The sequence below is a fragment of the Aethina tumida genome, chromosome 1, assembly GCF_024364675.1.
Source record: "Aethina tumida isolate Nest 87 chromosome 1, icAetTumi1.1, whole genome shotgun sequence".
Classification (NCBI taxonomy): domain Eukaryota; kingdom Metazoa; phylum Arthropoda; class Insecta; order Coleoptera; family Nitidulidae; genus Aethina; species Aethina tumida.
This window is the reverse complement of record NC_065435.1, coordinates 67,907,475-67,935,068: the sequence shown is the minus strand read 5'-3', so window position 1 is coordinate 67,935,068 and position 27,594 is coordinate 67,907,475. Positions and strand designations below refer to the sequence as shown.

The 27,594-nt window shown below is 25.6% G+C and overlaps 1 protein-coding gene across 2 annotated transcripts; it reads left to right on the top strand.

Annotated features, from left to right (window-relative positions):
* Positions 1–200: 200 nt before the first annotated feature.
* LOC109599978 (epidermal retinol dehydrogenase 2) lies at positions 201–27,383 on the top strand. 2 transcript variants are annotated; one of them, XM_020016038.2, is made up of 6 exons: positions 201–327; positions 17,160–17,535; positions 23,895–24,019; positions 24,087–24,197; positions 26,391–26,755; positions 27,048–27,383. In XM_020016038.2, the coding sequence occupies exons 2-6, from the start codon at positions 17,292–17,294 to the stop codon at positions 27,298–27,300; spliced, it is 1,098 nt and encodes a 365-aa protein (XP_019871597.1). In that variant the 5' UTR covers positions 201–327; positions 17,160–17,291; the 3' UTR covers positions 27,301–27,383. The 2 variants fall into 2 exon arrangements, with proteins under 2 accessions (XP_019871597.1, XP_019871605.1); XM_020016046.2 differs by lacking the exon at positions 201–327 and adding an exon at positions 2,695–2,824.
* The last annotated feature ends 211 nt before the right edge of the window (positions 27,384–27,594 follow it).

Below are 27,594 nucleotides of genomic sequence, written 5' to 3'. Positions count from 1 at the left end.
TAATTAATACACATATTATTGTAATTTAATAATTAAAAAAATGAAATTATGTTGAGCCAAGAAAATTATGCATACTCTTGAACAAAACACTAAATTTAACTTATTTAAAACAGAATTAGTGAATCGTTTTAAATTGAAACACTTCGTTAATACGCATGTGTCAAAGCGTCGCGACGTCCATTCCATGCGACGTCGTGTTTATGCGGTATATCCGGCGAGTAAAAATGAACGAAAACCATGATTCGGGCCTGTAACATCTGAAGTGCATCTGCGTCTCGATCAACATTCGATAATTGTTATTTATTGCGACTGGTTTTGCACCGTTTTGTAAGTGAAAGGATATTCGTTGCATGTTTGGGTATTTAGGTTATGTTTTTGTTTTTGTTGCATTTGGTTCCGTCGATTTTTTTTGCTTAAAATTAAATTGGTTGTTACGTGATTCATATCTTAATTTAAGAATAACTTATTGTGCTGACTTGAGCAATAATCATTATCAAAAATCATCAACAATAATAAATTATTATTTTTATTATTATATATAATTATCGCTCCTATATATAAAAAGAAGGATAAAATTTTTATATCTTTGTAACCAATTAAAATGCATTATAAATATGTATTACCAATATAGTATTAGCAATAAATGCAGGAAGGTATTTTTGCAGAATATTTTGTAATGCCTTTCAGCATTTATCACATGAACTGGTTGTAAAATATTTCCAAACACGCACAATATTATTCAAAATGGATATAAACAGGTTCATTTAGAATACATATTCTAGATAACTCTTATATACAGTAGTTGCCATAATTATAGCAACTTATAAAAATATGTTAAAAATATGAACTGTACTGCTTGAATTGGAAGCCAGTATATATAATATTTGTTTTCTTTTCTATTATTGTTGTGTCCACTATGCAGTTGGTCAATATATGTTTAATCTTTAAAAATAGTATTCGTTTTGAAATAAAATTATACTTTTTTACTGTATAGTATTTCGTTCCTCCTTATAAATTTCAATTAATTATTTACTAGTGGTTTTGTGTTTATTATAATTATTTAATAATAAATCAATCGTAGTGACGTTAGGACCAAGAGAAATACTTAAAGATTACTAACAGTTTACGGCTAAATAAGTCAGTCGTTTCACACAATATTAAAATATTAGAAAAACTGAGCAAGCTACGAACAATATTGGGCGAGTTAAAAAAAATTATAACTGGATAATTCAAAATTAAAAAAATGTTCAATTGTTATCGTTAAGTCTAATTAAAATTAAGCAGCAGGAAATGGAGCTAAAATTAGTTCATGAATTGTGAGAAGGGAATGAGGGATAGTTTGGTCGAAGATATATTTAAATAATATTATATTATTCATGTTGTCAATAAAAATTGCTTGCAACATTAAAATTGCTGTATATGTAGAATTATAAAATATGAAAATATTATTTTTTAAAATATCACATTAGTAAATGAAAATTATTGTATCAATTTACGTTACATAAAATATGAACCAATAACAAAATTTAATTTCAAGTTTTATCCATTTAATTAATATGTAATACATATGATAGCAATTTTCATCCAGTCAGTTCACGTTTCAAACAATCAGATTGTTTGAAACAGAGTGGAGACTGATTTCTTGTAAGATATGACTCTGTTTATGCTTGCAATACTTTTCGCTTTTTTCGCGACTTTTTTCTTGGTATTTGTCGAATCATAATTTAACATCTTTAAATTTTAAGTGAATTTTTTATGAACAAAAAAAGCACTAACGAAAAGAAAACAACTTTTAAAATTTACCTTAACATATTGTATTGGACTACTGATTGAAAATTGAGGTAGGTTGTATTTAAAAATATAAAAAACAACACAATATTTTTTAACATATATGGCAGACATTTTTCGGACCTGTTGAAATTAGTTGAAGTAGTGTGAGAAGGTGGTTCATGGATTTAAAGTCCAATTAACTAGACCATTGAACAGTGGGCACTAGTAGTTATTTGTGAGGAGTCTACATTTAATTTATCAAAAAATTTTGCTTACAAGCTATACAAAAAGTTAGCTAGTTTTCAGTGGAACATAGAGGTGGTTCAATTATACTATGGGGATGCTTCAATTCTTCTGGCGTAGTTCTCCTTAAACTGACCAAAGCTTCTATGTTTTATCTCGCCTGTTTCAATCTCCAGATATAAACTCTATAGAAAACATGGGGGATCACGTTTATAATCAAATTAAGTAAAAAATAAAATAAATTACACAAATTTCATTTTAAATTCGCTATTATTTTAAATATATTTCTATTATTTTTTTAATATGTGAATTTGTTGTAATTTGCAATTTTTTAATAAACTCTAAATTAAATGAAAATTTATTTACTTAATATTCATGTTAAGATATAAATTGAATTTCAGCTTCTATGTCTGACATTGCCAGTTGCTCATGTTCTAAAACAAAAAGTTGATTGTAACTCAAAATAACGCACACTCATCCCGCAGAAAACTTTGACGACAATTTTTAACGTACGTGCGAAGAAATCGAGAGGTGCGTTGTAAAAAGACAAAACTTTCGATTTTTTCCGATCTCACGCACAAATTTCGTCTGTTACACAATGGACTCCTTCCACTTCTTCCGCAGTTTCGAGTGTTCGTTTCATGATTTCAAGGCGACACACTCAGCCGAAGTCGGTCCGGCCTAACGGCAGTGATATATCATCGTTGTTGCCAAATTTCGGTACTGACAATAAAGCGGTATTAGTCAGCAGAAGAAAGTATTTTATTTTTTAGGAAAAAGTGGTTGGGAAATTATACTCAAATTTTGTAATGTAAGTACTATAAATTTAGTGTTATGTTGAATTATAGTTGATTATTAATCGACCCTTCATACCTAGATATTAATAAAAAAATACTTAGATTTTTTGTACCATATTATTTAAGCGTTGCTTAGCGATAAGTTACATTAAAAATTAAAATTTGGTTTGCACTGTTCTTTCTAATTAAAGTTTAACCTATGTCGGCTAAGCCATTCTTAAATTTAAGCTGTCAAATTTTTAAACTTAGTGCTCGCTTAAAAATAAGTGACACAATTTAAATTTTTTTAACAATCTTTTTTTTTTGTTTTACATCTTATAAATAAAAGAGAAATTTTTTAAAACATAATTGTTGAGTATATTTAAGAGACGCTTACAGAATTTATTAGAATCATTACTTGCAAATTTTATCTTAAATTAAAACATTGTAATATATAATATTTTTGTGTAAAATTACTCTCGTTTAGTAATTATATACATATTAATTATAATATGTTACCTAAAATTAATTATAAATTGATGAATGTTACTTCTCTACTTTGAAAATTTGTAAAGCATAATTACAATTATAATTTTTCTGATAAAAACGCTTCTTATCTATTGAGATTATAGTATTAATTAAAATATTCCTACAATTTAACTATAATCAACAAATATTAATTAAATATTTATTACGTGATGATATACCTAATAAATAAAATAAGTGATAAATTTATTTTCTCTTTTTTATTATGATTACAAGAATAATTGAAAAAAATAGATTAATTCTAAATAAAATGTAATGAAGTAGATAAAATTTGAAGCTCTGAATACTTTGATTTTATTAAACTTTTATTCATTTTAAACTTTCACATTAAAATCTTTTAAATTAATTAATTATATGGTTGTTTAATATTTAGTAAAATTTGGGTATGTTTTTGTGGTAAAAAAATTATATTATCTTATGCCTTAGTTTAGTTTTTTTTTAATTCTATTAAATAAAAATATTTATAATATAATTATATATATTTTATATTATATGACATTTTTTCATCAAAATATTTTTAATTTAAATTATTAATTTAATTTAACAAATATTATTTTTCTAATATGAAAATTATTATAATATAATTAAATATTACTTTTATATTAATTGCGGTACAATTGTTTTTAGCTAGTGACACTTGTGTGATCTTTTCATTTTTTTTTATTTAGTGATGAATATTTTATCTAATTTAATTATAATTAACAATAATTAATCAAATATTTTTTAAATATACAATTTTGTGTCAAACTTATAAATTGCAAATTTTTTATAAATATTATTATATATTATTCTCATATTCTTCACAAATAAATCATTTTTATCTTATAAAAATACTTTAAAAATCATATTTTTAATTTTATCATTTTTATGAAGAAATAACTCATTTAAAATTAATACTAATATTTGTAAACATATTTAACAAGATTAAAATAAAGAAATAATAAGAACTTAATATTATATTTAAAAATGTACGTACCATTGTATTATGAGTTTTTGCAAAAAAGAGACAATTTTAAAGTTTCATAACATAAAATTATGTATTTATTGCCTAATTAATTTTCATCTATCTCTAATTATGCAGCATTTTGTCTCATTGAGACAAACCTATTTAACTACAAATTCCATTGCATAATGTATAATTCAATATTGCTGCTTTTTAAGAAGTTTCATTGCGAATTTGATTATGAAAACAAGCAATCTGAAACTTTGCAATAGTTATATAACAACAGTAATCAAATAATGATTATTGATTAATGTTTCATCCATTAAACTTGTAATAGTTTCACACGCATAAACTCTTGTGTTAAAATTACACTTGTATTGTTTTATATTTAAATAAATTGCCCATATTTTATATTTTTAATAATTTACGGTTTAACTTGACCTGAAATTAGAACCTTGTTCTGTTTATTTGGTCTATTAGAACGTTTTAAGAATGAATATAAATTTTAACGTGTTAAGTGATTTTCTCTATCGATACCATGGTTTTTATTAAATAAAAGAGTTTTAATTTATTAATATATGCAAACATAAAAAATTAGTCAATCAATAATTATTGTAACATTGATTAATTAAGGTTACATTAAGTTCTTCAGTAAGTTAAAAGTATCATCAAATATTCTATAAAGTCATTGTTTATAAGATTAAAAAGTGAATCACTTTATCCCATGTGACATAAAGTTCTCCACAAAAATACATTTCCATATAGTAATAACCATTTAGTTTAGTTTTAAGAAGAGTTCCCTTCAGGACTTCACACAAAAAACTAATTTAAATTTACATACATTTATGTTGATTTTAAATTCACAGAGTTTTACATAATTTGTAAAATGATGGAAACATTCCTAATTTAGTTTTTGCTATATTTATTTCTTAAGGGTTTTTTTATAAAACTATTGTTTATATAATTAGCATCTCTAAAGAATGACGTGAATCACTTCTTTCAATGCCACATAAACATTCTCTTTAATTAGACATTTCCATATAGTAATATAAATTTAACACATTGTTAAGAATGGAGTTTGCTTCAGGATTCCACACAAAAAGCTAATTTAAATTTACATACATTTATCATAACTGTTCTAAATTCACAGTATTTTACTTAATTTACAAATGGAAACATTCCTGATTTACTTTTTGCTTATTCGTTTTATAAGAATTTTTTTAACATTTATAAAGAATGAAAAAGTTAATCACTTTTTTCATTGCCATATTAATATTATCTAGAAATAGATCCCATACAGTAATAAACATTTAGCAGATTGTTAAGAAAAATATTCCCTTCAGGATTCCACTCAAAAAAGCTAATTTATAATAATTGTTTTAAATTCGCAGATAGTGTTTTACTACTACATAAACATTCCTAATTTAATTTTTCATATATTTATTTCAAAAGAATGTATTGTAAAACTTTTGTATATTAAATTAACATCTATAAATATTAAAAAAGTGAATTACTTTTTCCAATGTGACATCTCAATTTCCACACAGTAATAACCATTTATTCGATTGTTAAGACAAGGATTCCACAGAAACGCTTATTTAAATTTTATACATTTGTCATAATTATTGTTTCAAAATTCACAGTCAGTGTTTTACTGAATTTCCAAAATAGTGGAAACAGTCCTAGCTTAGTTTTTGCTATATAAATTTCTTAAGGTTTTTTATAACTATTGTTTGTATAATTAACATCTATAAGGAATGAAAACGTGAATCACTTCTTCAATGCCACTTAACCTTCTCTTCAAATTGACGTTCCCATATAGTAATAACCATTTAACAAATTGTTAAGAAAATAATTCCCTGTATATAATAATTATTTTAAATTTACAGACAGTATTTTACTCAACTTACAAAACAACACTGGTATACAAGGTTTTGAAATGGAGCAACAAAACAGTGCTTGTAAGATAATTTGGTGCGCTGAATTCGAATCTGTAATTGTTTTTTCTCTGCTTGGCCAGGTTTGCGAAATATAAAATATCTTTGTTTTCGTATATTTTTAATAAAAAATCGTACATTTATTTACAAATAAAGGGAATTTCAAAAGTGAATGACAGTGTGTAAATATCGTTTGTATTTCTCTGGATCAGTTTCACGAATCGTCCAGTAATAATCTCCCAGCATACTTTTTTCACATAAACATTTTCTTTAAATAAACATCCCCATACAGTAATAACCATTTAACATATGTTGAACACGTATTAGTTTTTGCTATAAATATTCGTTAAGGATTCCTTAACTATTGTTCTTTCTATACCACATAATATATATATATATATATATATATATATATATATATATATATATATATATATTATATTCAAATACACATTTCTTGTTCCTCTCTTTGATATTCCACACATAAAGCTTATTTAAACTTACATATGTTTATTATGATTGTTCCTAATTCGCACGCAGTTTTTTTTTTTTCAAATTTCAAATTAGAGTGATTATGACCAAATATAGATGATTAAAACCACTTTCGATTAAGTTATTGCTGCAATGCTAAGAGATCAACGTTCAACTTTTACATCTTTTAAACCAGTTGAAGGTCGATGCCAATCAAAACCCGTCAGGTGTAAATACTGTTTTGATCTAGTTAACTGTACTTTACGCAATATTTAAACTAAAATAAATTCCTCTATCTCGTCTTGATTGTTATCATTAAAATATAATTAATAATAATAATAACTTTTCATCGAAACTAGTTTTGATATGATCTTAAATTTGTCGCTAGACATTCATGGCGTGAATTTACAAAAGTTAAACAGGTTGTGCAATATCTGAGGATTTTACGATTTTACTTTAATACGTAAAATTAAAAGAAATTCGGCTTTATTAACATGTAATTTCATTAATTAACAATACGCAATTGGCCATTCATTCTTCCTCAACCCAATGGAACAATCTCATAATTATTAACGTTATCTAATTGCATGAATAGTTTCGCGTGTGTAACAATAAGAACTTCTTCCTTACATACACATGATTTCCTTATGTAAAATATGTAATAAATTTCACTGTTTTAAATAGAAATTTCTATTCTCCGCCACGCCACGTTACAAAATAACGGCCAATTTGAAACTGGCATGTGTCACAAAAATTCTTCCTAAAGGTCGAAATATGCGTGCGGTCGAAAAATCTTGCAAAAGATCGCCAGAAGCTGGTTTCGCGTTGCGACAACCGTCACACGCAATCTTCGAACGAGACGATTGTAAGAACAAAAAGTCGACGATCATAATTACTGACCATAATACGTGCACATTTGTTATTATGGTAATTTAATAATGTCACGGTTACGATTATTAATATATCGGGCTTCCGTAACCACAAATCAAGGTTGGATGTTAAAATCGTCTGTAAATATTACTGGAAACTGTTTTTCTTAATCAAATTACAAGGCGTTCTGAGACAAATAATTATGGAGGCACACTTTATTATGCAATTGTGTGGTCATAATTTATTGAGGTTTATGAACACATGAATTTTTTTTATGTTCACATTTAATTTATTACTATAAAATTAACTGTCTGAACGATTTTATAATAATAACACTGTGAACAAATTCGGTACGCTATTCTGAGGTTGGGTTAAGTTATAATTAGGTTAGTCTTCTATCTAATTATTATTTGTAGAATCCAATGTCATTATTTTAAACTTGTTTATAGGAAAAATTAAAAAATTAATATTAATATAAATTGCGTATATACAAAAATAAAGGAGAAAGAAATAAATTAGTAACATTATTTTAAGAATAGATCACGTTTCAACTTTAAATTATTGTTAATTTTAATAAAATGCAATATATAAAAAGGTTTTATGTTCACATTTACTTAATTTTAATTTATTGCTATAAAATTATCTGTTATTAGCAAAACAGCCCAATAATACTGCGAGGATAAGAAGGTTGGTTATCGACTGATTAATTTTCGATTAATTATTTGAAATTATTACTAATAATTAATATTAATAAAATTGAACACAAAGTGTCTTTTAAATTTGTTTTATGTTAAATGTTGTTAATTAAAATTTATTGTTATAAACATAACTGTTAATAGCAAAACAACTTAATAGTACTGCTAGAAATAACAATTTGGGTATTTTTTGGAGATTAGATTATTTTAAGATTCAGTTTTTTCTTGATATATAAAAAAATGATTATGAGAAGAATTGCAAATATGTAAAAGAAAAAGAAACATATTAGAAAAACTATTTTTGAAGTTAGGTTATGAATAAATTAATTTTATTAATATTAAGCTAAATTTTACTTAGTAGTAGAGCAAAATTGCTTAGTAATAGTGTTAGGAATAAATATAATGTATAATAAATGAATTGAATTGAACGGTGTATTGGTGGAAGTAAATAAAATTTGTAGATAGATAGAGTGAATGTAATATTTAGGTTCTGGGCCAAAACGTTTATTTATAAATTCATATTTTCATGTCTTATAATTAAAAAAAGAAGTTTGTCAAAATGAGACACATTTTATGGGAATGTACTGATTTCAAACGGAGTACTCTGTATGTAAGTAAAGTAAATTTTTTTAATGATATAAAATGCTAAAATATATAAAAAAATAATTAAGAACATTATTGAGTTTAAATTAAATTATCAAATAGATAATTAATATTACAGATGGCTTTAAGACTGTTTAAGAATCAATAAATTGTATCGACTAATCTTTGTATCAATTAACATAAGGTACTTAAGTGTTTAATTAAAAAGAAACTTGGTCTATGTCAAGGTTGTCCTTATGTAATTTTTAACATTAATTTAAAAAGTGTGAGTTAAATTAAACTAGTTTAAGGTGACTGATGAAATTGGAATTTTAATTAATTCGATTTTTTATTTTAATTGACCAAAGAATGATTGTTAAAATATGCCCACTTATTTATTTGATTAATTTAATTAGTTTTGTTTTGTATAAAAATGGCAAGAAATGCATTTCATAAAATATGCAAAAATTAATGTCGTTAAAATTTATTATAAGATTATGTTTAATTAAAACCAATTTCCTCGTTTCGTGACCTGAATAATAATAAAAACCCCTGCTTGGTTGATTTTAAAAATACAAGTGAGTGGATGTGAATGTATCAAAAGGTTCACAATGTTGGTGTTGTATAATATGAGTGTGTATTTAGAAATTAGCCCATTGTGACTTTTGAACATTAAAAATTTACTTGTTTTATTTATCATTTTCTCGATTCAACGCTAACAATCTTGGGTAATTAACTTAATTTCACCATTGTTTAGTATTGCACAATAATTTTCTTCAATTATTTTTGATAGCATAATTATTTGTTTAATTTAAATTTTCTGAACAAATATTTATCAGTTGTTATAATTATTTGCTTATTTTTGTTTTAATTCAACTCTTACAATTAACAATGTCTATAAGTCTAAATTAAAATGATTTGAATTGTTTTTACTTCTAATCTAACCAAGAGCCAACCCTAATCATTTTGAATAGGCAATAATTAGAAATTAAAATGTATATTCAGATTTTCGTATGACACTTTTCTTTGCACAAAATCACAATGTAAATTCTTGTAAACATCACATTTACAAAAACATATTAGCAAGATTACAATCTAAAGCCTTGATTCTTGAACCAAATGGTATAATAAAAGATCGCACAGTCTCTGTACACTTTGTTAAAACATAATTAACGGTTTGTCATTTGCACAACGAATTTCGACACGCCATTCAGTTCGCGATCTTATTGCAGTTACCTTAGAAAGTCATATATATTTTTTAAAGCAACTGTTGCAATTTCCAATACGAAAACGGTTCTTCGGCTTTTGAAATTGGCAAGAGCCTGAAATGCAGTCGAGGCAGATGTTTGTGTCGAATTTAGTTAACATGTTTGTGCAATTTTGTGTACAATAGTTTTATGGGTTTAATTAAAATTTTGTGAAAAAATTCCATTAACTTGGCGTCATTGATGTTCAGCCAACCTAATCCAACCTCGCCCAATCTAAATAAATTAAACTTAACTATTTTTCTGTTAATTGTATGTTCGTACAAACAAGCACTTTTCTTCAACTAAAGCGATCATCAAAATTAATTGACAAATACAATTTACCTTTTAATTGAATACGAGTTACAAAACTTTATTTGGCAACAAATCTCACTTATATTAGACAAATTACTACATTGCAATGTCATCTGTGTTAATAATATTACATTTTGGCTAACCAATTATTGACTTTTTTATGGTGAACGAAATAATTTTAACCTAATATTTAAAAAAAATTAATAATACAATTTCCACATTAGTATTATGCAAAACCATGCGTAGATTTATTTTGCAACAAATAGATTTGTTTTAACCTAAGTTAAACGCAATTTACTTGACCCACTTGAATGTATGGTTTATTAAAAATATTAGTTAGTTATCTATTCTAGACCTAAAGTAATTAGAAACATTGGTCTGAAATAGTTGTTTTGTTAGAATTAAATATGTATAATTTTTATTATCATGGACTGATAGTAAAAGTATAAATCATCAATATCCAAGTTATGCAATTGTTAAAGTTTATTACAACATATTTCATATAAAAAATTCTAAAAAAGCACTTCATTTTGTTTGCTTAACCATTATAGTGATCCTATTGTTTGCTCAGTAACTTTCTTTATTTGTCATTTTGTACAGGTGAAATTGCAAGAAAAAACTTGCCAGTGAAGATTAGGTAAATTCTATGCAATTATTTCAATTATGAAACCACCTATATTAAAATGAAACTATTTATTAGTTATCAGTTGTAGAAAGTGATGGATTAGTTATACTTCATTATTATTTTATCTCATCTACTTGAAGGAGATAAAATTTAAATGGCCAAAGTTTCTCTCCAACAATAAAAAGTAATAAAAAATCGAACTGAATTGTTGGTGATTTTTTTATCGTTACGTACTTATTTTTTATTTTTAATTTAAGGATAAATTTTATGTCTTAAGAAACCTGAAATAAACGACATTTTTTACTGCAAACAAAATAATAATTGCAACCTACAAACCTTCAATGTTTCCTTAGTTTATAAAAACATGTTTTTTAATGACCCGCTTTAGTACATCTGGAAATTTTGCATTGAAAAATGTGAAAAATTCCATGACTTTAAACAAGGCAAACTGAAACTGGATTAAAACTGAACATCCTTGCATGTGTCGTTATTTTTATTTTTATTTTCTTTTGCATTGTGCTCATATGATGTGTATTTTCTCAATAAATTTTGCATTTTTATTTCTTAATCGCAAACAACGTGAAGGTTGGTCATGGGGAATATACCAGACACATTATTTCGACGTACCGTCATTATATTATCGAAGTTTGCATTAGAAACTCAAAAAACATGTAGAAAAATTCTTAATTTCACCACAAACAACAATAATACAATTACAGTCAAAACAACCGAACGCGACACGAGAATGCTAATGTGAATTTCGTGTTAGTCCCGCAGAAATTGTTTCCTATAGCAAATTGATGTGTGTGTAATGATCATAAATGGGTGTTAAATTATGTGAATTGTATTTACATGTATGTTCATCGTTTATTTCCAATACAAATTGCCTGTTTCGGACGAGACACTTTTTCATAGAGATTTATTTGTCTGCATTTGTATTCTGGTGAGGTCGAGCTCATCGTTTTGAAGGTAATAGATAAATGGTTGTGTAATTAAAATTCTAACGTTGGTTGACCTCGCTTATTATTATTTTAATTGTGCGGGAAAAAATTAAATAATTTTGATTGCAAAAGAACAACTTAACATGGAAACTTTTTGCAATTTAAGATGATTTATTTTATTGAAATTATACCCATATATATGAATAAAAAATTCTGAACTTTGTTTTTATTTTTTACTAAAAATTAATTCAAGGAACATCTTAAGTGTACATATTTTTATGTTTGGCTAGTTAAAATTGTTGACTGATGTGACGTAGGTTCCTTGAATGAAAACAAGGTTGATTTGTGAAGTTAATTGAGAGGAGAATTTCAATTTTTTGTTTGTTGAATTAATTACTAATTAAAACAATATATTATTCTATAAAAAATATTTTACTACAATAAAAACTGTAAAAAATAATATATGAAAAGTGCTTGAATAAAAATTGAAGGAGTTTTTCTTATTTCTAGTCTTAAATTTATTTGGCATCTTAAATTTATTGCTCGTTGTGATATTATGTAAATTTTGTAAACTAAAGTTTGACTGAAGACATTAAATAAAGCCTTCGCATTCTAATTTCATTTTATCCGAGATTATAATCAACTTATAACATATTAATGAAAGAAATATAATATCATAGAGAAAAAATAATATTTTCAAGATAATGTTAAATCTCTATTTTTATTTATTTAGTTTTCAATTGTAGAAACAAATGGATTAGTTATTCTTCAAAGCTTCTCTAACTAAAATAAGTAATAAAATAGAATTTTATAATTAATAACTTATATTACAGATAAAAAATTTACAGTATGATAAAGGAAAATTATGTTATCAAAATAATACGAAATATAAACATTATGAGATATTTTTTTACCATTTTTTTATCGAAATGTTTGAATAATTGGAATATAAGATAAGATCATATTGATAAACTAATTATAATAAATTAATAAAATCATAATATTATCAAGGAAAAACTATTAAAGTTATACGAAGTATAAAGATTACGAAAAATCTTTTTGTATTTTTTATTTATAATGGTATTAAAAAATTTAATCATTATTTCATTCGAAGTACATTATAATTAAACTTTGTCTTTCAATTAGATAACCATTAAAATGAAACTATTTATTAGGTATAGATTGTAAAAAGTGTATAATTATACTTCATTATTTTTTTGTCTCATCTTCTTGAAGAATATATATTTTAAATTACTAAAGTTTCTTTAACAAAAATAAGAAATAAAAAATCGAATTAAATTATTGATGAACTGATTATGTGATGTAGGTTCTTTAACATAAGTTTAATCGGTGAAGTCGGAATCTTCAATTTCAATTTCGTTTTAGATAAAACTACGATGAATATATTAATATTATTAGAAATCTTTTAGAATTGATGTATTTTTTAAATAATGTATTAAATAATACATATTATTAAATTAATTAAATATAACATAATAATTATAATTTATGTTTCAATTAGGAAACCACCTATATTAAAATGAAACCATTTATAAGTTATCATTTGTAGAAAGTGATGTATTAGTTATACTTCATTATTCCTTTATATCATCTACTTGAAGATATACAATTTGAATTATTAAAGTTTCTCTAACAAAAATAAGAAATAATAAAATCAAATTAAATTATTCTTTAAAATAAGTTTAATCTTTCAAATTTAATTTAAATTTAGATAAGACTTCTATCACGTTAATAAACATATAATAAAAAAAAAGAAATACAATATCATAGAGAACAAACACGAGAAATGTTTTTAAATTTTTGAAAATATATTGAATAGTTTCTTCTGTTCGAATAAAATTATATATATAATTTGTGTTTAGATTTTAAAAACACATAAAATATTAAAAAATAATATTTTATGTGTTTAAATATATAATAAAAATATCGGGAAGTGATGATGTGAAATAGAGTATTTAAAATAAAATTATTTGATAGTCAGTCTTTCATTTTTAATTTCATTCTAGATAACACTATATAATACATTAATAAAAGAAAATGTTTACAATATCATATAAGAAAAACCAGATTCTCAAGATAATATGAACTGATATATGATAATAGAACTTTTTTATGCAAAGGTATACGAGCCCCGTCTTAGTGAAGGTGAAAATTTAACATGTTATAGGAAAATTTATTAAAATCAGTACAGGTTTCAATTACATTGGAAATATTTATTAGCTTTTGGCCTATTAAATTATATTTTTAAGTAACAAAGAAATAAAAATGTTAAGAAATCTCTAAACAGATAATCAATGAAAATTAAATTAAAAATTACCACAGAGTTACATCGCCTTTTCAACTCATTACCGCCTGGATACGTCTCGGCATAGTGCCGTGTGTGTTTGGCAATCATCTGATGTAAAATTGTTCCAAATTTCTTGAAGACGAGCACTAGAACGAACGGTTCTTGCGGGATGTGATCGATTGATGTGATGATATTCATGAAAATGTTTAAAAAATACTCCAATAATATGTAAATAGACAAACAATCGCATATTTAAAAAAAAATGTTTGCTTAACATGAAATAAATTCACAAATTTTATGTTTTGAAAGGTTGAGCCATCTTCAATGAGGTGGGGCTCGCATTACATAATTTCATTATTGTTTCTTCCAAAAATTAATTCGAAGTCATTATAGTTAATTGACTTTTTTATATGACGTAGTTTTATTTGTCATTAATTTAAATTATGTATAAATTATGCATTGGTTATTTCTTTTAAAAAATACATTAAGGAACAACAATATTATTAAGACGTTAATAGTGATGTTTATATTTCTTATAGTAATTAACCTAAGTACACTTGTTACTTGTGCTTATTTTCTTCTTCTCATTAAATATTTCCTTGAGGTATGTTTGAAACACAACAGAATTATAAACAAGTTACAAGAATATAATTATAAAATACATTTAAAATTTTGTAATTCAATTCCACGCTCTTCTACTATTTTCCACTCGATAGCATTTTACCCAACCCGTCGATATCAAATATAATAATTTACAAAATTCAATCTCACAGCATTCTCATTATATCATTATGCGTTTAACAATAATCCTGCGGTATTTCAATATATGAAAATTACATGTTTTCACGAAACTAATAGACTTTCCTGCCACATATAATATTATGCTAACTGAATTATTGATTCGATTTGTAATGATGTGATTCCAAATACTTTTTCTTGCACAATGCGAATACAAAACGCATTTCCTGCAATAACATAAAGACAAAATCATTATTACAATAGGAAATTAATTGATTGAAATGGTAAAAATAAAAACGCAAGTAAACGAACCCGACTAAACAATGCACGAATGTTCATTCAGTATCACGAGCATATATTTCCAAATCGCGATTTACAAATATATGACTTTCACTTTTGTTGAGCAGCAATTTAAAACGGCAATTTGATTTTTCTATTAGCGCGAGCCGGCAAATTTATTTTAGCATTTTGATCGTGCAATATGGAATTTTCCAACAAAACCTTCACGCCAATAACAGTGTTCTGAACGTAATTCGAGCGACCGTTCACATTTGTGTTTTGTGCCGACAATTTTAGTGTTTGGTATTTATTGAATTCATTTTATTTATTTGCAACTCTCAAAATTTTCAGTAAATTACACTTTGGTAATGGTAATTTAAGGTAATTTTCGACAAATTATTTTAAATTTATTTTATAATTATTTGTTTAATTATCAATGTTTTATGTAGTTTTGTATTACCTGTTTTTGGTAATTTTAAGTATCATGATAATTAAAGTTTTAAATATTGTTTCACACTGAGAACTTAAATTCATTTTGAAATATTGAGGGTGTTGATTGTTTTCTGTGACGTAGTTTCCCAAAACGTAAACAAATAAGGAAGTTTAGAGCATACAGTTTTGAATATATTTTTTAATAAATATTTGTATTGTATTATATTATGTTGTTTTTGTAAAATATTATTGCTTTGCTCTGAGATTTTTTTATTTTTTGTTTCGAGTTGTGTTATGTATAGCAAAAACTATTATTCTATTAGTCTGACAAATTTATTCATGAGCAATGAGTTTATGCATTAGTTCTCACAATAAATACACAGTATCAACATGTTTAAGATACTTTAACAAGCACTAACCTTATTTTGCTATTCGGAGATATTTTTTACTATTCTATGATTTGATTAGAAAAGATAGTTTCATTAAAAAATGTAATATTTATTTGTATCATCATTTAATATGCAATGTTTTTATAAAAATTTTAAAAAATATAAATTCAATGGACAACTTATAATTTTATCACTGTTTTACCTAGTATAAGATACTCTCAAGAAAAAATACTCTTCCTTATTTTTTTATTTTAAATGAGAACCAAATTTGAGCTGAGTTTTCCAAAAATATATTTAATTGTTGATATAATAATATAATAGTAAATTTATCAATTATCATAATTAATATTTTTAAAAAACTAATTTATATATGTTTCAAACATGACAATATCTTGCCATTTATTAGAATTATTGTTATAAAATTAATAATAAATGTTAACTCAAAATTCAAATTATATATATTTGAAGAAAGTGATTTTTTCTACATTTTAAAAACAAATTCAATTAAGATTTATAATTGTAATAAAAAAGTTGCACATTGTCTCGAAATGTTATGTACTTTTTTAGAGGTAAGTATTTTATATTACGTAAGAATTGGGAAGTTTTTACTATTTGTCAAAAGAATAAATTAAACAAAAAATTATTATACTTTTTCGAAATGAGCCAATGTCAGTTTTTGTAAATCTTTGTGAAACAGTCTCAGATAATAAAGTAATTTTTATAAAAATTAAGCTTTGGATACTTAATTCGGCCCTCTGTCTTGTTTGGAAATACTCGGTATAAGACAAAATCAACAAATTTGTGACACCCTGTATATCTATTGACATTTTTAATTGTCCTTCCAGACAGTAATTATTGAAATCGGGTTATAAATATAAAAATTAGAGGGATGTCTCCGTCTTAAATGGACTACAACGTACAACTAATTATAATCATTTATAATTTTGGTCCCATTAAAGTATAACTAGGCTTTGTTGTGCCGAAAACCTTGCATTAAATAATTAATCGGCGCACCGCACCGTCCAACTAAAAAAAACAATCCTCATCCGTTTCAGCCGAGTCTGGCGTCACTCAGCCTTGCGGCCGGCAACGCTCCTGTTCAAACTTATAAAAACGATGATGTGCAACGCACGGTGATCAGTGATCGCACGCGCTTATGGTTAGGTGAGCTAGGTGAGGACGGCGAAATGGGTGTCGACTCTTCGTTATCCAAGTCCGTAATGGACATTGTCGGTTTCCTGCTGATTTCGGCGGCGTACATCCTGCAGGCTGTGTTCAGGGCGTGCTTGCCGAGGAAGTGGCAGCAATTTAAGGACATCAGTGGTGAAATTGCACTAGTGACCGGTGGCGGTGGTGGTTTAGGCAGACTGTTGGCCCTACGTTTGGCCAAATTGGGTGCCACCGTTGTTTTGTGGGATATCAATGTTCAGGGTGAGTACACATGTTTTTCTTTCCTGTGCATGTTCATTTCAATTTTTTTACTGAAGGTAGAAATTGAAAGTCGATGTTAAGAACATATATATATATATATATATATATATATATATATATATATATATATACCCCTTTTTAATTGCTTTGATAAACTGTTGAAAAGCTTATTTCAATTTTTTCACTCAAATATGAAAGAAATTTATATTCATTCTCATGATTTCCAAATTTTTTAAATTTTTATTTTTTATTCTGAAAGTCTAAGTTTTGAACATTTTCAATTGTTTACGAAGGTTTAACAAATTTTGGTAAATCAGCCTCATAAAATCTTGGAAATTTTCTCTTTTTAATTATTTTCCTAAAATTGTGACTGTTGTTAAATTTTCTAATATATATTTAGTTTAGTCTTAAAAAAGTGAAATTTTTGTGGAAATTTCCAAATTTTGCCCAAAAAATTTCAAATATTCAGAAAATTTTGCTTAAAAATTGAAAAATTTTGTGGAAAGGTTACCTAAAAGAATTTTAATAAATTTTGCCTTAAAATATATAATATATATTTGAAATTTTCAGTTTTCATACATAATTTCAAAATTTCATCGATGTTTTTACCTAACATTAAACGAAATGAGAATTAAATGGACATTAATGGTTTCTTAGATTTATTTAACTTAATCACTGGACTTTTGTCCTTTACCTTTAAAATTTGTATGTACTTTATACAAGCTAAATTAAAACATAAAATATATTAATTAAATTAACATTAAATTTATTATGCCAATTACTGTTGTCTTACTAACAAAAACCATTAAGAATTTTACTAATCACATAAATGTGAACATTAGTTTTCGACAACAAAGTAGACTCCTTAATTATTTAAACATTTTTTCTCATTATACTTTTTTCATTTTATTAACGGTATTTTTTAATTTTCATTTCATTTTCTATCAGAAAATATAAACATGTTTTTGTTCTAAATTTTACCTTGTATAACACCTGAGATTGCGTGTGAGTATAAATTAATTCTTTAAATGTCAGTTCTTTCTACATGGAATTGATAGGTCAATGCTAAATTTCTTTACATTTTCTAGGTTTTCTCCTAATATTATTATTATTGTTTAAAACGTTAACGAGAAATGTAATATTTTTTTTTCACCATGAAGCTAAACAATTTTAACATTTTATGTAAATTTTAAACCGTAAACCGGAAATGTAAGTACCGAAATGTGACATACACAATAAACAGGTGCTACAAAATGAAATTCTAATTTCACACATGTATACAATGGACATATTGTGCAAAAAGTTTCTCCTATAAATACGAAAACAATTAAAACTAAATGTACAATCATATATGTTAAAATTTATAAAAAAAATTGAAGCTTAAAGATTTTTTTAAGCTCAACTGGAGACTAGGTCAAATAAATGAGGTATTGTTGTTAAATAAATTATTTTAATTATCATAATTAATAATCACCGATTACCTTTAACCTTCGAAGGTTTAATCATATTTAATGTAGGTTAAACAACAATATGATATAAAAGGCATTACATAAAGTAATTAACTATTGTTAATAATGAATTATGTATACCGAATTAAAATATTCTCAAGTTCCGATGATAAAGAATATTATAAACGGAAATAATTAAATTATTATATCGACCAGGAATAGTTCATATAATTAAATAGAATTATAAACTCCACTATAAATTAAATAAAATAATATAAATAACAAACAAATGGATAATAAGATGTTATAAGAGGTCAGTTAAATAAGAAATAATAAATAACAAATAAATGGATAATAAGATATTGTAAAAGGTTAGTTAAGTAAAGAATTATTTATTGATTTTTTTAAATTTAATTCCAATTATAAACTTTATTTATTATTGAAGTACGTATTTTTAATTATTAACCACACTAACAATTCCTTAATTATTATTTATTTATTGAAAAAAACTAAACATATATAAATTTATTTTAATTATATTTAATATAAAAATTAAAATATAAAAATTATATTTTCCTAACTGTTTCTGGAAACTATTTCATTTGGAGACAATTAATAAAGTTTATGTATATTTATTTATATCAATTTCAGTTTAATTATGAAATATGTATTGAATTCTTGACAAACAAAAAATTATATTATTGTTTATTTGAGTCATTAAACTTATTAATATGGCTTGTTTTCACAGATAAAAGGTTGCACATACTAATTAAAGTTGCATTAATGTTGATAATTATTTAAAGTTAAATATGGAACTATAAGCAAGACAAAAATATTTATAAACAAAATAACTCGGATATTTTAATAAATTATCTATAAAATTGTTAAAACTTTTGTTATATCTACATAAATGGTCAAGATCTACAAAGACGTATTGCAAAATTCAACACTAAAACAAGGTATGGAAATGATGCAAAGAATGCATCATTTCCACACCTTGCTTTGTTTCATTTTCTTCATAGTATCTATGTATACAAGAAAACTGTGATTACTTTAAACATTTGCTTTTTTGTGTTCCTTTAAATTAATTTTCTGACAAACGCTTGCCACTAGCGACATTAACGAGGTATATCTGTTTTGAACACAACATATTGACGAATAAATATTACCATTCCAAAATCATGTACAGTGAAAGTCAAAAAAGTTGCATGCGAAGTTTTATAACGTTGACATGATTCTATCAATAAAAATATAAAATTGAAAATAAATCGTTAACTGACACCCTGTATCTCTGTCATTGACATTTTTGTACTAAGACAATATAAAGCAAATCGAACAATTTTCACCTCAACAATTTGTTTAGAATTCTACACAGGCCTTTCAGGGAGCCCTTTATAAACTAATTTTTTAAGCAACTCAAGAAACTAAATTTTGATCATTATTTTGTTGTAGATTATAAGAAATATTCCGTACGACTCTTGGCGTACTTTAAAATCCTTGTAACTGAAAATTCTTTAAAAATATTGTCTATCCATTCTTTTTGGAATCACAATATTTGTGTCATAAATATGACTTATTAGTTAAATGTATGCTAAAACTTTAAAACTAACATTACAACAAGAAATATACGTGTTATTTAAAAATTTGCAAACAAAATTTGCATTTATTAACAACAAAAATAAATGTTCAATGATAATTGTTTCAATTACCGATACAATTTCAATGATAACGTTGACCTCACGTGTTTTAAATTGTATTTTCGCACACGATCTCAGGCTCCCGCAGATTAAATCATTGAACTGTAATATTGTTCGTTTTTTATATTAAATATAAAAACCATAAACAGACATTGATTGCATAATCGTTTGGCTTTACGCTGCCAAGGTCTAGGTTATTGCACATGAATCATTAATTCCTCTAAATCGTTTTTTGGTAAGTGACGAAATTCCTTTCGGTTTTTAATTAAAATGATTAGATCGACGTTTCGTTTTACATCTGAGAGCAACGAGGTGAAAGTGAGCTCCTGAATTATTCACGTACAAATATTGTTTCTTCATTTTTTTACAGTACACTTCGGCTTCGTGAAATATTTGTCGATTTCGCAATTTTTTATTGCGAGAAAAATGTATTTTCTTCAATAATTAAAATACAATGTAAACAAAAGCTCAACTTATTGTTATTGATAATTAAAAAACCGCGTAAAACAATGCATTAAAAATACAAAAGTAAAATGAATAATAAAAATTCGTGTTAATAATTATGTAGACCAAGGCCGGTAAACCTCCAAAATTGTGACGTAATTTGTTTGCATTTATAAATAATTAATCTCAACCGTATTAATGATAAACATCTAATGAATAAATCGTATTTAAGGCTCTTCCTAAGTTCCAAGTTTTTTTATTGCATACTAAACATAAAACAAGTGAATAAGTAAAAAAAGTAAAATTCTTCATAAGGAATGTCACTTTCGATTATTTTATTTTATTTCGAAGATTATTTAATGATTTATATTATTTAACACATATTGTGTCACATGCAATATTTAAATATCAAATTATGTTTGTGGTTACGGTTTTATTCTTTACAAGAAAACATTTCAAGGTTTATTTGTTTAAAATTAAATTCAGTGTTTTCTTCGGTTTGTTAGAGTAGATTTCTTGGAGAGTATTGAAACTGTTTTTAAATGATTAATAAATTGTTGAAAACTAGTTGGATAGTAGATTCCAAAACTGTTTAAGTGCCTCTTGTAATACGAACACCATTTTGATTAACAAATAAGAAGTTTAATATTTCAAGAAAAACTCGAATAGGCACATTTTTACAGCGTATGCGCCTGAAAGTTTTAAAAGAGTAATTACATAAACTCGAATAAACCTGTTGTAAGCCACAGTGTCCACAGTGTATACCAACGTATATAAAAATTGTACTTTTTTGTAGTAAATTATAAATTATTATTGTTATTAAAGAAATTTATAATTTTATAATTTAGCAATTTCGATTTGATAAAAAAATACATTTAATAAAAATTTAAAACAAATATTTATAGGCTAAATAAAAAATCCAAAAAAGTTTTGTTGTTTTTTGTTATTTTATTACTATTTATTAATATTTACGATCATCTGGCGCATTGCGTTGCATTATAATTTACTATTATTATTAATTACCATACACGCACATTTAAATATTAATTACACAATAGTAATTTATCCAGGTTAATGAATTGATCTGATTATTAATGAGTTAATTTATTCTGTAACGTAATAAATAATAAATAAAGTGTTTCACACATATATTTAATGTACATATATTGTTTTATATTGAATATTAAATCTGTCAGATTCAGTTTTTTTACCCAATTTTATGTTGGTCAAGTACTTTTGACATAACTTTCGCAACATGATAATATAAATTAGAATCGTCTTGCGATATAGAGTAGTGATCATAATTATAGCAACTTTTTAAAATGTTAAATATTATAGCCATAATTATTTTATTTAATGTGGCTATTAAAATAATATTAATTTACTAATGATGTTTTATACTATAGTCTAAAATCTCTTCTAATTTTATAAAATGCTACATAATTTTGAAAGGAATTTTTATTGACTAAATAACTAACACCTATTTTAATATTAATACTTTCTATAATAACAGTTTTGTTTCGACGCATATCCGTGACATAAACTCGACCAATTTCAGAATATTCTACTATATTTATTCAAGCTTCTATGAAGAGTTATATAGTTTGTATAATTATTATGTCAAAATTAATTAGACGTGATTTCACCTGTTTTCTATTTGTTAATGTATGAAAATTGTGACGAACAAGGCAAAACATCTATCATCATCTTTTTCTGGAATCGTTGATCGTTTTTTCAATTTATGGACGCAATTTTCTTTGTCATATTTGTCCAATATTTTTCAAACGATTTACTCACTCTTGGTAAAGTTGAAATTTAATTTACAATGTAAAATACGGTTTCACTAGGTCCCATTATTAAACCATTACAAATTAATAAGTAAACGACCACAAGTAAAAAATTTGAAATTCACTGAGCAATGAAAATATATACCTGGTACAGCTCCTCATATATTTAACATAGAGTTGCTCTCATTATACCAACTACTTTACATTTACACGTTTAAATAATTAGTTACATTTGTGAATTTCGCAACAAAAATTTCTTAAAATAACAATGTTTAATTACATGAAAATAAAACGCAATCTGACTAATTACTTCTCTACAACTGGTATTTTGGGCGAGAAAATCGAAATTCAGGAAATGAAGATGCTAATTAATCACAGATATAATTGAAAGCATTTTTTAAAAATAATTGCTGATTAAGGAGAAAGTACATAAGTACTTATGCATGATTGACATAATGTCGAACATTATTTAAAGAAAGTTAAATTTTTATGTTACACATTATACAATCTTTATACGTGTTACCTCATTTTACCAAAAATTCACATAACTAACGAATAAATTGGCATAAAAATGAACATTAAGTATTTAATAACTATTTCGTGTACTTAGTACTTGTCATTTTTCATTACGATAATTAACTAGGAACGAGACAAACGCACACAACCGTGTTGTTTTTACTACTTAATGGACCCATAAAGACATTACTAAATTAATAATAATGTTTACATTTAACTTATTAAACAGTTTTCAAACACCAACTTAAAACAGGGAATCTGCATAAGTTAATGGTAATCTTTCACGACTTTCTTTGCAGTTAACTGCGTTTTTCCACCGACAATTTTATACCCAATTTAATTCGGTTGCATTAAATTTCTCCGTAAATGCACGTGCATTGACATTTCCTTATCGTTAACCTTTGTGGTACATAAATTTACTGATGTCGAAACGCATCATTCGCTACAATATGTTTTTGTTCTTGCAGGCTTGGAAGAAACTGTGAATTTAGTGAAGGGCATCGGTGGTACCGCTTACGCTTTCAAATGTGATATTGCAGATAAGGACGATGTGTACAGAGCGGCGGACATAACGAGAAAAGAAGTTGGTGATGTAAGAAATTTATACAATATATTTTTTTTTATTTTTTAATTTCAATTATATTGTTTCGTAATTTCAGGTGACCATACTTATAAACAATGCCGGCGTTGTGTCAGGCAATTTGTTGTTGAACACTCCCGATCATCTTATCAAGAGGACTTTTGATGTCAATATCATTGCGCATTTCTGGGTAAGATTCTATTTAATTGTGTCTATATGAATTATACGTACGGGGCTTGTTGCCTGATCTAGAATTAAAGTCTCCGCCCTTCTCATAATTTATGATTATGTTTACTACTTTTAATATTTAGTGCCAAACAATAAACCTGATTTAAAACTAATAAAATGTTTACTGTTATAGTTTTAACGAAAATAAATAATTTTTAATGCGAAATGTCATTAAAATTTTCCATAAGTTTTTATTTATCTTTTAACTGTAAGTTTCTAATAAGAGAATTTATTATCATCGTCATAAAATTTTACCACAAAAATATGAGGCGTTTTTTATGAATTAGTTTTTATTTTAATGGATTTGATGTTTATTAATTGATAAAAAACTTTTAATATTTATATAGATATTGAATGTACAGTGAGATCATGATAAGTCATCAAATGAGAAACTTTTTAATGGAACAAGATATAGAACATAAAAAAGAATCATATAAAATGTTGTCAGTCTAATTTATACCATAATTTTAACATGTTGACATATTACCCAGTACCCTATGGACACGATCAGCTCTTTTTAATAGAAAAGGTAGTCTGTGATATCTCATTTAAAAATACTTTTATTTTCCATTCAATACTGGCTAAAATGGGGTTAGTAGTTAGAAAGTTATGAACGATTCATTAATGTTAAATAATTCTCCAAAATAACTCTTCAGTGCTTATAACTAAAAAAAAATCGACGGTCCTACAAATAATAAGTATTACAGGTCAAGGTTTACAAAACAGAACACAGTGTTAGTATTTCACTAACTTCTGAATTATTAGTTGTGCTTATAATATTTTTTGGGGAGGAGTTTTACTTTCTACAACCCCACTGTATACAGTATGTCCATTTGAGAGTAAATCTAACTACACTACTACTGGATTAAGCACCCCCTGAAATAGCTATATACTACATTTCATAAAAAAATGCATATTCATAATTCTGTGAAAAAAATAAAAACTATATGAGTTTATTTTTTAATTAGGTAATCTATAGAATAAACTGTCGAAGTACAAATTATCATTTATTATTATTTTTCAACAAATAATGTTAAAACTCTAAATTTCGTAATTTAGTAGTAAAAGGACAATTAAATGATGGATTGATGGAAGCAAATAAAATTTGGGTATTAGAGCATAAGCTTGTATAGTATTATTAGTATAATATTCCAATATTCTTAAAAAATAGGATAATTTGTGTTATTTTTCATTCTGTAGACTACTTCATTAAAAAATTAATTCCTTACAAGAAAATGACTTATTTTTTTCACAGAATTAAAAATATTTTTAATGAAATTTGGTATATGCCCATTTCAAGAGTACTTAATCATTGCTAGTATTATTTCTTCAATTTTCATGCCTAAAAAATCCCCTGTAGGTTTTGGTTTTGGACCAAAAAACGTGACATTTTGTATAAAACTACATATTTTCATACTTTACAATAAAAAAAATACTAAAATCAGACAAAAAATACAAATTTTATGAGAGTGTTCCGCTTTCAAATACGCCACACTGTATATATATATATATATATATATATATATATATATATATCAATATATTTCAATATTAATTAAGATTTTCTTTACTTTAGTAAAATTGTCAAGAAAGAAATGTTTTTTTTTTTTAATTTTTTAATATTACTTTTTTTTAATACTAAAAATTGTTTGTATTTACTACTATATAAATTAATTTAATATTTTTATAATGTATATATTCTTTTTTAAAGGTCTATTGATTTTTATTCGTCATATAATATTCGAATTAATTTAAATTTAAAATTCTTAACCACAGTTTTTTTTTCATTGTTCCGAAAACTATTATTATAATATATAAATACATTTTAATATATAATCATACTTAACCACTAAATATGTACATTTTTATAAAAATACGTACATGTACGATTTAATAATTAATCCTCATAAATTTATTTATCGAGTCTTATGTAAATGTCAAATACGTAACCGTGATTCGTAAAAACACTGGCAGATTTCTCCCATTCGATTTTAAGCATTTTTAGTCTGTTTGATTTTATGATTCAATGCAAAATTTGAAGTTGCAGCTTTATTTACTCTCTCCTATTACGACACGAGTACTTGACACGCATAATTTTCTACGTAATTGCGTCCAATTAATTTTTTCTCTTTATTACTCGCACTTTTTTTTGCAGACTGTAAAAGCGTTCTTGCCCAAGATGATCGAGACCGACCACGGACACATAATCACGGTGGCTTCGATGGCCGGTTTCGTCGGCACATACAAACTTGTGGATTATTGCTCCTCGAAATACGCGGCGGTTGGCTTCGACGAAGCTCTAAGGGTGGAACTGGAGGCTCAGGGGATCTATGGCGTGAAAACGTCGGTCGTTTGTCCCTATTTTATACAGTCGACTGGCATGTTTAATGACGTGAATACGAGGTTCCTGCCCACACTGAAACCCAACGATGTTGCTGATAGGATCATTGAGGCTTTGCAGAAGGAAGAAACTGTTGTTATGATGCCTAATGTGTTTAGGATTGGCTTAATATTGAGACTGTAAGATTTAGACTGCTTACAATTTTAATAGTAAATAATCAATATTGGATTTTAAAATCTGTAGATTTACATTGTTAATATTACAGTTAGCATATTTTGTATAAAAGGTGTCAATTGAATGTGACACAAACACTAAGTAAATACATCGGTACGACATTTACATGTACAGTAAAATACAAATCATTTAAATAATTAAATGAGTTTGTATAGTTTTATTAATTATCTATCTACTCAAAACTACATAAAGAATCATATAAATACATATTAATTGATGTTATTTATTATTTTTCAGAATTGTACCCTGGTCAGTTGTTTCCATGTTCATGCGAGGATTGGTGCTGGATCCAACCCCACATCACAATCCAAAAATAAAAGAAAAGACGGAAAACGGCAACATACCGAGCATACCGAACGGAAATATCGAAGAAACAATTGATGGCTGTAAATCTAAAATTGAGAAAATCGACGATGTTCCGAAGAATACGGTGAAACACGCTGTGGCATCGATACAGCATCGGAATGTCAATGGCAAAAATTTACATTAAATTATTTGTTGTACATTTTAGGATAGTTCAGTTATTTTGTTACATAATTTGTAGGTGAATAAAATATTTTTTAAGAAAAAGTATTTTAATTTTTATTAAGATTTCAAAATGATAATGATATTCCAATTACAATTATCATTTATTTACTACTTCAGAAATGGGAATCTTTATAGTGTCTTGAAGAGAATGCCAATTTTATTTGTAATGGGAATTAAAAATTTTATACTAGAATTTGCACCACTCCTCTTAGATGGATTAGTGTACACTAAACTAGATTTATTAAATAAGACGAAG